The following is a 12,784-nucleotide window of genomic DNA, read 5'->3' on the forward strand; positions in this document are numbered from 1 at the left end:
CCCCTGCTCTTTCCCCATAACCAGCAAATGTTTCCTTTTCAAGTGTTTATCCAATTCCATTTTGAAAGCTATTATTGAATCTGCTTCTACCACCCTTTCAGGCAATGCATTCCAGATCATAACAACTTGCTGCATAAAAAATCTTTTCCTTATGTCGCCTCTGGTTCTTTTGCCGATTATCTGTGTCCTCTGGTTACTGACTCTTCGGCTAGTAGAAACTGTTTCTCCTTATTTACTCTGTCAAAACTCTTCAAGATTTTGAACACCTCTATCAAATTTCCCCTTAACCTTCTCTGCTCTAAGTAAATGAGGCAGAAGGGCAGACGTCGACGACGAAGTCCAACACCGCCTTCAGTGTCCCAGTGCAGCCTTCGGTCACCAGAGGAAGAGAGAGTTTGAAGACCAGGACCTCAAACCCGGCACTAAGCTCATGGTCTACAGAGCAGCAGTGATACCCACCCTGCTGTATGCCTCAGAGACATGGACCATGTACAGCAGGCACCTCAAAGCACTGGAGAGGTACCACCAATGCTGCCTCCGCAAGATCTTGCAAATCCATTGGCAGGATAGGCGCACCAACGTCAGTGTTCTCGCTCAGGCCAACATCCCCAGCATCGAAGCTTTGACCATGCTCGATCAGCTCCGATGGACGGGTCACATTGTCCGCATGCCCGATACGAGACTCCCAAAACAAGCGCTCTACTCGGAGCTCCGGCACGGCAAGAGAGCCCCAGGTGGGCAGAGGAAACGCTTCAAGGACACCCTCAAAGCCTCCTTGAAAAAGTGTAACATCCCCACCGACACCTGGGAATCCCTGGCCCAAGACCGCACAAAGTGGCGGCGAAGCATCCGGGAAGACGCCGAACACTTTGAGTCTCTTCGCCGGGAGCAAGCGGAAGTCAAGCGCAGGCAGCACAAGGAGCGCACGTCAACCCAAGCACCCCATCCACCCGCCCCTTCAACCACCGTCTGCCCCACCTGTGACAGAGACTGTAGGTCCCGCATTGGACTCATCAGTCACCTGAGAACTCATTTTAAATGTGGAAACCAGTCAACCTCGGTTTCGAGGGACTGCCTAAGAAGAAGAGAAGAGGAAAAGGATCTAGGGGTACTGTGGTAAACCACTTTTACCGTTTACTATCGTTACACTATAGTTATCACTGTTAGATCGTTTCCCTATAGTTATCACTGTTCACATTGTTGTATCACTGTACGAGGTCGCCTCTTGTCACGCTGCTATACCTGGGCTGACCACTGCCGACTCCGCCCATGGCTCCACCTACCTGCCCGGGTATAAAGGTGGTCGACTGGCTGGTATTCCTCCTTCTTGGATCCGATCACCCACGAGGGTGGGCTCTGTTATTTAGTCAATAAAAACCTATAATTACTTTCTTAACTCATCGCTTTTCATTGGACGAATTGATAGGTATATCAATTTTATTGACTAAATTTTAAAATGTCGTCACTTGAGCAGCCAAACAACCAGTCAACGGAGCAGCCAAACGACCAGCCAGACGCCCAGCTACAACAGCCACAGCAGCCGGCTTGGCTGCGAGCCCTCAAACCACCGTACCTGGATCTAAACCCACAAGCAACAAACGCAGCCCTCGACTTCAAACACTGGCTGTGCTGCTTCGAATCCTACCTGGAAGAATCCGGCGTCCCTCAGAGATCCAAACTAAGAGTTCTGACCGCCCAAGCGAGCCCTAAAGTATACGCACTCATCCAGGACATTACTACTTACGAGGCCGCTATCAACCTACTGAAACAACAGTACCGGAGCCAGGTAAATTCCATGTATGCCAGACACCTCCTAAGATCCCGCCTGCAACAGCCAGGAGAGTCTGTAGCTGAATTTTTACGGGCGCTACGAACACTCGGCAGGGACTGTGACTTTAAAGCAGTATCGGCTGCAGAAAACACTGAAGATAACATCTGCGATGCCTTCGTGAAAGGCCTTCGGTCCGACTACTCACGGCAGAGACTGCTGGAATCAAAGGACCTCGACCTGAACACAGCTGCAGCCTTGGCCTACTCCCTAGAAGTGACCCAGCGGGACCTCGAGGTGTATTCCAGGTACAGTTCGCGACTCTGGGACTCGGGCCCGACCCCGACCGCAATACCCCTCGTAGCGCCGCCCCCGGGACCTACCTCAGCGTCGGCGTCCCGGACCCGATCGGGACCGCCACCCTCGGTACCGGCTGCGACTTCGGACCCCCGCGACCGGGCCGCCGGCTGCTTCTTCTGTGGGCACGCGAAACACCCGAGGTCGCGCTGCCCAGCCAAAGATGCGACGTGCTCCAGCTGCCTGAAGAAAGGCCACTTCGCGAAGGCCTGCAGAGGGAGAGCAGCAGAGGCCAGCAGTGCCTCATGCGAACTGTGGGGGCGGCCATCTTCTATCAAGGCCACAGATGAGCAATGGGGGCGGCCATCTTTGATCCAGGCAACCGACGCCAGCAGTGCCTCATGTGGGTTGTGGGGGCAGCCATCTTCTCCGCCATTTTGCCCCACCTCGTGGGTGCCTCCATTTTACCCACCACGCTCGACCGCCACCTTACCTCCAGACCTGACGACCGCTTCACCTACAGACTACAGCGACCCGCTCAGCCACACACTAGCCTCCGTCACACTGGACCAAGCTCGCCCGCATCAGCTGTCCAAGTCAATGATGGACATCAAAGTAGACGGCCACGCCACGACCTGCCTGTTCGACAGCGGAAGCACGGAGAGCTTCATACATCCAGACACGGTGAGCCACTACTCCCTCACTGTCCAGCCAACGCGCAACCGGATCTCGATGGCATCGAGGTCCCACGCCACAGACATCAGCGGCTACTGTGTTGTGACCCTGTCGGTTAAGGGCACGGAGTATAAAAACTTTAAACTCCTCGTCCTGCCCCAGCTATGCGCTGCCGTCCTACTAGGGCTGGATTTTCAATCCCACCTCCAAAGTGTCACTTTGGCATACGGTGGACCCCTCCGCCCGCTCACAGTCGACAACCAGCAGCCTTTAAATCGCCCACCACGTAACACCTGCGGCCTATCCACCCTCAAGGTCCCGCCACCTTCCCTGTTCGCTAACCTCACCCCCGACTGCAAACCCGTCGCTACCAAGAGCAGGCGGTACAGCGCCGGGGACAGAGCTTTCATTAGCTCTGAGGTGCAGCGTCTCCTGAAGGAGGGCATCATCGAGGGGAGCAGCAGCCCCTGGCGTGCCCAGGTTGTAGTCGTTAAGACCGGCAATAAAAACCGCCTGGTCATCGACTACAGCCAAACCATAAACCGGTACACCCAGCTGGACGCATACCCCCTTCCCCGCATATCTGATATGGTCAATCAGATTGCTCAATACCGGGTATTCTCTACCATCGACCTTAAGTCGGCCTACCACCAACTCCCTATCCGCCCCGAGGACCGCCAGTATACCGCCTTCGAGGCGAATGGCCGCCTCTACCACTTCCTTAGGGTCCCCTTCGGCGTCACCAACGGGGTTTCGGTCTTCCAAAGGGAGATGGACCGGATGGTTGACCAGAACGGGCTGCAAGCCACGTTCCCCTATCTAGATAACGTCACCATCTGCGGCCGCGACCGGCAAGACCATGACGCTAACCTGGAAAGATTCCTCCGTACGGCCCAACGGCTGAACCTCACCTACAATAAGGAGAAATGTGTGTTTAACACCTCGCGCCTTGCCATCCTCGGCTGCGTAGTAGAGAACGGAATCATCGGCCCCGATCCCGAAAGAATGCGTCCCCTCATGGAGCTACCCCTTCCCCACTGTCCAAAGGCGCTGAAGAGAACCCTGGGGCTCTTCGCCTACTATGCCCAATGGGTGCCGAATTATGCGGACAAAGCCAGACCCCTTATGAAGTCCACCTCCTTCCCCCTTACGGAAGAAGCGCGCGCGGCCTTCGCCCTCATCAGGGGAGACATTGCTAAGGCCACTATGCACGCAGTGGATGAGTCCATCCCCTTCCAAGTGGAGAGCGATGCATCCGACTTCGCCCTAGCCGCTACCCTCAACCAGGAGGGGAGACCGGTGGCCTTCTTCTCAAGGACCCTCCAGGGCCCTGAGATCCGACACTCTTCGGTCGAGAAGGAGGCCCAGGCGATTGTGGAGGCGGTACGCCGCTGGAGGCATTACCTCGCAGGCAAGCGATTTACCCTCCTCACCGACCAGCGTTCGGTCGCTTTTATGTTTAATAACAAGCTGAGGGGTAAAATCAAGAACGACAAGATCTTGAGGTGGAGAATCGAGCTATCCACCTACGATTATGATATCTTGTACCGGCCTTGTTGTGTATGTAACCGTTTACCTTTAAGGGAACTATAGAATGTAACCGTTCGCCTTTAAGAGCACTACTTTCGGTGTGGCACTATTTGTTGGCTCATGTATACTGTAATACCGATAGTGACCACACCAGTATATAAGGGTTGTGATACGTTAACTAGGGCAGAATCGCCCGAGCCTCTGAATAGTAAAGACGTGTTTTATTTTGTTAACAGTGGAGTCTGTGATTATTTATAATACAACCCACAGACTTAACATTGGCGACGAGTCAGGATTCGAACCCTGCGGCAGTTGTTCCACGGCGGCTTCGTCCGAAGACAGGACGTTGAAGAGAGGTTTCAATCCTCACCAGTCTGGAACCGACAGGCTGGAAGCGACAGGCATTAGGACCCTGAAGCCTCCATAACCTCGTGGGTAAGCCGCAGCGTTGGCTGCAAAGACAGGGCCACCGATCGGGAGAGCTGATAAGGGCCGCACTCAGGCTGAAAGACAGCGTCGGGGGACGGGTGAAGACCGTCAAGCGCGGGAAAACCGCCATTGAAGTGGGCGGGGAGAGCGAGAAGCGCGGGAAAGCCGCCATTTTTCGCGGGAAAACCGCTGGGGAAGAAGGCAGAAGCGGGAAACCGCCATCTTAGAAAATTAATTAGAATTTTCAGAAACAAGAAATAAGTAAAGCAATACTTGTGGTGTTCTCAAGAAGAGAAGAAAATTAATAATAAGTAAAGAAATACTTGTGCTGTTCTCGGAAAGAGAAGAAGATGCCTAAGCGAGGAAATATTAATGATTTTAATGCTGAAATAGAAGACAGGGCCACGTATGGGGAACGCATAGGAATATATTGCGTAGCCATATACGACAAGGCAATAACTTTGTTAAATTCGATGGGAGCAAAAACATACGGGCTCTTGAAACATCTAATAGCACCAGTTAAACCAGTGGACCAGACCTTCGAAGAGATCGTAGCAGTGCTGAAGGATCAAATTACTGCAAGCACTTCCAAATGCTACCGTTGTGGAAAGACAACGCACGACCAGAATCAGTGCTGGTTTAAGAACCAAGAATGTAGGAAATGTGGCAGGATCGGGCACATAGCAAAAGTATGCCGGTCAAGAATGACGGACAACAAGAGGGAGTCCGCAAAAAAAGGGTACAAGGAGAGTCCAAGGGAACAAAAGTCCGACTCACACTTCAAATACAAGGGACTGGACAGTCTAAAAATTCACAACGTGAACAACGAAGCTGACAGACAAACCATTTGGATGACGCTGCGGATTGAAAAGGCCAAAGTCAAAATGGAAGTAGACACGGGATCGGCATTGACGGTCATGAATAAGCATGACTATAAAAAGTTTTTCAAACATATTCCACTACGGAATACAGAATTAGTACTACAGACATACACGGGACACAAAGTATTCCCTATTGGGAAGGCAGGAGTTAATGTGCGATACAAAGACAAAAATTACCGCCGTCTGGATCTGTATGTACTGCCTGAGGGAGGTCCACCACTTCTAGGACGGGAGTGGATCCGAAAAATAAAGATGGATTGGCATGAGCTAAACGCCATGTCGGTGGAGCACGAGAAAGAGGACGTCAAATCTGAACGGTTGTCCCGAATATTAGATGAAGCGAAAGAAGTATTCCAACAAGGGCTGGGTAAGCTGCGAGGTATTAAAGCAAGGGTTAAGATTGCAGAACATGCAAGCCCAAAGTTTTGTAAGGCCAGGTCGGTACCGTATGCAATACGACCAGCAGTGGAGGCAGAACTAGAAGAACTTGAACGATCAGGGGTTCTGTCAAAAGTAGACTACAGTGAGTGGGCCACGCCCATTGTACCCGTCATGAAATCCTCACCAAGTAGTAAGCCAGGGGGACCGGGGAAGGTCCGTATCTGCGGGGATTTCAAGATCACAGTGAACCCAGTGCTTCATTCGGTGCAATACCCGCTGCCAAGGATTGAAGATATTTTCGCTTCGTTGGCTGGAGGAAAACACTTCACGAAGATAGACCTAGCTCAGGCATATTTGCAGATGGAGGTTGAGGAAGAGTCACGCCAATACCTAACTATCAATACCCACAGAGGTTTGTACCGTTATAACAGACTGGTCTTTGGAGTGGCTTCGGCACCAGCAATTTGGCAGAGGGCCATGGAACAGGTGTTACAAGGAATTCCAAGCACGCAGTGCTATTTGGATGATATCCTAATCACGGGAATGGATGAAGAGGAACACCTCACGAATTTGAAACTGGTACTCACCAGGTTAAAGGAGTATGGCCTTAGGGTTAACCGCAATAAGTGTGAGTTTTTCCAAAAACGAATCTCATACTGCGGTCATATCATTGACCGCGAGGGACTACATAAATCACCGGAGAAGATAGAAGCGGTCGTGAAGGCTCCCGCTCCAGGGAACGTGTCACAGTTAAGATCATTCTTGGGGTTGATCAATTACTACCACAAGTTCCTACCAAATTTGTCCACGGTGCTGCATCCACTGAATGAGCTGTTGCGAAAGGAGACACCATGGAAGTGGAGTGAGGAGTGCAAAAAGGCTTTTCGCAGAAGCAAGGAGTTGATTACCTCCGAGGAAGTGTTGGCTCATTTCAACCCAGCATTACCCCTTCGGCTGGCGTGTGATGCTTCACCGTACGGAATTGGAGCAGTACTTTCGCACAGGCTTCCAAATGGCTCGGAAAGGCCAGTGGCTTTCGCGTCCCGATCTTTGACAACCGCGGAGCGAAATTACGCCCAGATAGACAGGGAGGCCCTCAGTCTTGTGTGGGGCGTGAAGAAATTCAACCATTACTTGCAATGTAAGAGGTTCACATTGCTGACAGACCACCAGCCGTTGGTGTCCATATTTAACCCGAACAAGGCCGTGTCCAACATGACAGCACAAAGGCTACAAAGATGGTCAGTCTTACTTGGGGCACACCAGTATGACATTGAGTACAAAAGGTCAACAAAACACGGAAATGCCGATGGGTTATCACGCTTACCATTGCCGACAGTAGAAGAAGCGAGTACAGGGGACCCAGTGGAGTTGTTCCACTCGTCCATTGTGGAATGTCTGCCGATAACAAACTCAATGATTGAGAAGGAGACAAGGAATGACCCGACTCTTTCACGAGTCTATGACTTAACGGTGAAGGGATGGCCAGCACAGAGCAAACCAACACTGCAGGCATTCTCACAGAGGAAAGAACAACTGCCGGTGTGCCGAGGAACCCTAATGTGTGGGTCGAGAGTGGTGATTCCGCCCAAACTCCAAAAGAAAGTACTCAAGGAGCTGCACGAAGGACATCTGGGTGGAGTAAAGATGAAGAATTTAGCGAGAGCATTTGTGTGGTGGCCAGGCATCGACGGGAACATAGAGGAGATCACCAAGAATTGCCTAGGATGTCAGAGGGTTCAGAACGCACCACCACCGGCTCCTCTGCACCCATGGGAGTGGCCCTCATCTCCTTGGCAAAGAGTACACATCGACTTTGCTGGTCCATTTATGGACTCGATGTTCCTGATAGCGCTAGATGCCCACTCCAAGTGGCCGGAAGTAATTAAAATGACCACCACCACGACGGAGAAAACCATCACGGTGTTAAGAACCATGTTTGCTCGGAATGGCCTGCCGGAACAGATCTGTTCCGATAACGGACCACAATTTGTGTCCGAGGAATTCAAGAAATTCCTAAAGAGCAATGGGGTTAAACATTACACATCAGCCCCATACCATCCCGCCTCCAATGGGTTGGCTGAAAGGTTCGTCCAGACCTTCAAGAAGGCCGTAAAGGCCATGAGTAATGAAGACATAAGTCTACAACATAAGGTAGACAGTTTTTTGTTGGCATACCGAAATGCAACACATGCGGTCACAAATCAAACTCCCGCAATGATACATATACATAGAGATAGGAACAGGAGTAGGCCATTCGGCCCTTCGAGCCTGCTCCGCCATTCAATGAGATCATGGCTGATCTTCGTCTGAGATCATAGCTGATCTTACCAGTTCAGTACCCCGTCCCCGCCTTTTCTCCGTAACCCTTAATCCCCTTAGCCTTCAGAAATATATCCAATTCTCTCTTGAAAATATTTATTGAATTAGCCTTCACAGCCCTCTGTGGCAGGGAATTCCACAGGCTCACCACTCTTTGAGTGAAGAAATTCTTCCTCATCTCTGTTTTAAATGATTTGCCCGCTATTTTTAGACTGTGGCCCCTGGTTCTGTGCTCCCCGGCCATTGGAAACATTCTCTCTGAATTCAGCCTGTCCAGGCCTGCCATAATTTTATATGTTTCGATGAGATCCCCTCTCAATCTTCTAAACTCCAGTGAGTACAAGCCCAAACTATTTAATCTCTCTTCGTAGGTCATTCCCGCCATTCCAGGTATCAGCCTGGTGAATCGCCGTTGCACTCTTTCCATGGCAAGAACATCCTTCCGCAGATGGGGCGACCAAAACTGTACACAATACTCCAGATGCGGTCTCACCAGCACCTTGTACAGCTGTAGTAAGGTATCCCTATTCCTATACTCGAACCCCCTTGATATGAAGGCCAACATACCATTTGCCTTCTTAATCGCCTGTTGCACCTGCATGCTCTCCTTCAGTGACTGGTGCACAAGAACACCCAGGTCCCTCTGCACTTCCCCATCTCCCAATCTATTGCCATTTAGATAATAATCTACCCTCCTGTTTTTACCCCCAAAGTGGATAACCTCGCATTTATCCACATTATAGTGCATCTGCCACGTATCCGCCCATTCCCCCAACCTGTCCAAATCGCACTGTAGCCTCCTGACATCCTCATCAGAGCCCACCCCTCCTCCTAGTTTAGTGTCGTCAGCGAATTTGGAAATATTGCATCCAATTCCCTGATCCAGATCATTTATATATATTGTGAACAGCTGGGGTCCCAGGACAGATCCTTGCGGCACCCCGCTGGTCACTGCCTGCCACTCCGAAAACGAGCCGTTTATTCCAACTCTCTGTTTTCTATCCGCCAGCCAGTTCTCTATCCACGTTAATACTTTGCCCCCAATCCCATGAGCCTTAATTTTGCATGATAATCTTTTGTGTGGACATCTTTTGATGTTTTTTAACAGACGCTTAAGATGCCGGCTGGATCTACTTAAACCCAATGTCAGAAGGGACGTGGAGAACCGGCAATTCCAGAACATCAATGACAGGGCAACTAGGTCTTTCAAGATGGGGCAACAAGTTTTGGCCCGGGACTATCGTACAGAAAAATGGCAGCCTGGAACTATTAAAAAAAGGCTAGGCCCGTTGATGTACACGGTGAACATTGGGGACAATGTAATAAGGCACCATGTTGACCAGCTCATAGAGTCCGCCACAAATGAGCACTCGACTTCACCACCTGACCCGAGTAATGTTGAAACTGAAATACCTAGAACACCTACTGCTGATCTAGTAACATTGGATTCAGATGAACCTGACACTGTTGTTCCAGTTGAATCGATTTTGCCAGGCACCCCTACTGGGCCGCTAGGAATGACGACACCACTTCGGCGTTATCCAGAGAGGATCCGGAAACCTCCACAGAGACTAAACATGTAAACTGTTATATGACGTTGACTCCATCGAGAGTATATCTGTAAACTGTTATATGAAGTTGAAGATTGTATGTTTAAAGGGGATTCTGTAAGTAATAAGCTAAAAAGGGAGGAGTGTTGTGTATGTAACCGTTTACCTTTAAGGGAACTATAGAATGTAACCGTTCGCCTTTAAGAGCACTACTTTCGGTGTGGCACTATTTGTTGGCTCATGTATACTGTAATACCGATAGTGACCACACCAGTATATAAGGGTTGTGATACGTTAACTAGGGCAGAATCGCCCGAGCCTCTGAATAGTAAAGACGTGTTTTATTTTGTTAACAGTGGAGTCTGTGATTATTTATAATACAACCCACAGACTTAACAGGCCTGGTAAGCTGAACGAACCCCCTGACGCTCTATCGCGAATTACATGCGCCAACGCGCAAATTGATAGACTTCAGACCCTCCACAACGACCTCTGCCACCCCGGGGTCACCAGGCTTTACCACTTCATTAAGGCCCGCAACCTGACCTACTCCATCGAGGAGGTCAGGACCATGACCAGGAACTGCCAGACCTGTGCCGAGTGCAAACCGCACTTCTTTAGGCCGGACAGAGCAAGCCTGATCAAGGCCACCCGCCCCTTCGAGCGCTTGAGCATCGATTTTAAGTGGCCCCTCCCATCCTCTGACCGTAATGTGTACTTCCTCAACATTGTTGATGAGTACTCCCGTTTCCCCTTTGCCTTCCTCTGCCCAGACATGACCAGCACCACGGTCGTTAAATGCCTGAATGACCTCTTTGCCTTGTTCGGGTTCCCAAACTATATACATAGTGACCGGGGCGCCTCCTTCATGAGCGAGGAACTCCGTCAGTTCCTACTAGCGAGAGGCATCGCCACTAGCAGGACCACCAGCTACAACCCCCGAGGGAACGGCCAGGTGGAAAGAGAGAACGCGACGGTATGGAAGGCCGTCCTCTTAGCCTTAAAGTCTAAGGGCCTCCCAACCTCTCGCTGGCAGGAGGTCCTCCCGGCGGCGCTGCATTCCATACGGTCACTACTTTGCACTGCCATTAACGCCACCCCCCATGAACGAATGTTTGTTTTCCCCAGGAAGTCGACTACGGGAACCACGCTACCAACCTGGCTGACCTCTCCGGGGCCTGTCTTGCTGCGAAAGCACGTGAGGGCCCATAAAACGGACCCCCTGGTCGAGAGGGTGAACCTCCTGCACGCCAACCCCCAGTACGCCTACGTGGCATACCCAGACGGGCGGGAGGACACAGTCTCCTTACGCGACCTCGCACCCTCGGGCACTCCGGAGACACCACTGCTACCCCCCCCCACCACCCCCCCAATTCCAGCCCAGGTAGACGGTACGCCGGAACCCCAAGAGCCTTCGCCTACCTCGCAGACGCCAGCATTAACACCGGAGAACGCAACACCGCAGCTGCGATGATCAGACAGGCTTACGAGGCCTCCGGACAGACTGACATACCAGAACTGGTAGTACACTTCACCCCGCCGGACTCAAATCTAAACAAGGGGTGAATGTGGTAAACCACTTTTACCGTTTACTATCGTTACACTATAGTTATCACTGTTAGATCGTTTCCCTATAGTTATCACTGTTCACATTGTTGTATCACTGTACGAGGTCGCCTCTTGTCACGCTGCTATACCTGGGCTGACCACTGCCGACTCCGCCCATGGCTCCACCTACCTGCCCGGGTATAAAGGTGGTCGACTGGCTGGTATTCCTCCTTCTTGGATCCGATCACCCACGAGGGTGGGCTCTGTTATTTAGTCAATAAAAACCTATAGTTACTTTCTTAACTCGTCGCTTTTCATTGGACGAATTGATAGGTATATCAGGTACAGATACACAAATCACTAAAAATATCGATGTAGGCTAATAAGGTCATATAAAAGCAAACAAAGCACTATTTCTAGAGGAATATAGAATTGAAAAGCAAAGAAGTTATGTACAAAACCTTGGTTAGACCGCACTTGCAGTATTGTGCACAGTTCTAGCTGCCATATTATAAAAAGGATATAGAGTCACTGGAGAAGTGTAACAAAGATTTACAAGGATGATACCAGAATTGAGAGGTTATAACTATCAGGACAGACTGAACAGACTGGGGCTCTTTTCTCTAGAAAAGAGAAGACGAAGGGTGACCTGATGGAGATCTTCAAGATGATGAAAGGGTTTGAAAAGATAGACGTAGAGAAGGTGTTTCCACTTGTGTTGGAGACCAAAACTAGCGACCATAAATATGCTAGTTACCGAGAGACTGACTAGAGACTGACTAGAAAGTGGAACTCAGTATCAGAAGGAGTAGATGAGATGAAGAGCATCGATGTATTAAAGGAGAAGCTAGATAAACACACAAGGGAGAAAGGAATAGGAGGTTACGTTGCTGGGGTTAGGTGAAGAGGGGTGAAAGGAGGTTTGTGTGAAGCAGAATGGCCTGTTTCTGTGCTGTACATTCTATGTGATTCATTGGACCCTGATCTTCATGTTTAAAGAAGGACACCCACCGGTTTCAGGCGGGTGCCTTTGACGCCGATCAGAAGAGCAGGTTAAAATCAGGATCCACACAAAAGCAGGGAGGAAGTCAGCGGGCAAATGACCTTGACATTTTAACTGCCCACTTGCCCAGTTACTGCCAGGTGGGTAGGGTTAAAAGCCCCTCCCCATATCTTAATCTAAGGCCCCAATAATGGTTCAAGTGGGTGCAAACGATGTTATTAGAAGATTCTCTTGGTGTCTTGGACAGAATTCCTCCCTCCACTTAAAACAGATTAACTGGTTGTCACATTGCACAGGAGGACACAAGCAGGGTTGTTGTCAGGAGGACCAGGCTGCAGTGTTGCAAACCTTTCAATGATTGATCTCAGTAGATCACAAAATGTTACTGCAAATCCACACT

The 12,784-nt window shown here is 50.4% G+C and overlaps 1 protein-coding gene across 1 annotated transcript in view; it reads left to right on the plus strand.

Annotated features, from left to right (window-relative positions):
* The window catches only part of LOC147120681 (uncharacterized), a 33,790-nt gene extending 22,444 nt beyond the window's left edge, over positions 1-11,346 (plus strand). The window contains exons 2-3 of the mRNA XM_085984244.1: positions 2,283-2,749; positions 10,962-11,346. Coding sequence (XP_085840370.1) covers positions 2,283-2,749; positions 10,962-11,045 — 551 coding nt within the window. The 3' untranslated portion in view covers positions 11,046-11,346. The remainder of the gene's footprint in view (positions 1-2,282; positions 2,750-10,961) is intronic.
* Positions 11,347-12,784: the final 1,438 nt, after the last annotated feature.

The sequence above is a fragment of the Somniosus microcephalus genome, chromosome 4 (assembly GCF_052327205.1).
Source record: "Somniosus microcephalus isolate GS21.2 chromosome 4, FLI_Smic_1.0, whole genome shotgun sequence".
In the NCBI taxonomy this organism is placed as follows: Eukaryota; Metazoa; Chordata; class Chondrichthyes; order Squaliformes; family Somniosidae; genus Somniosus; species Somniosus microcephalus.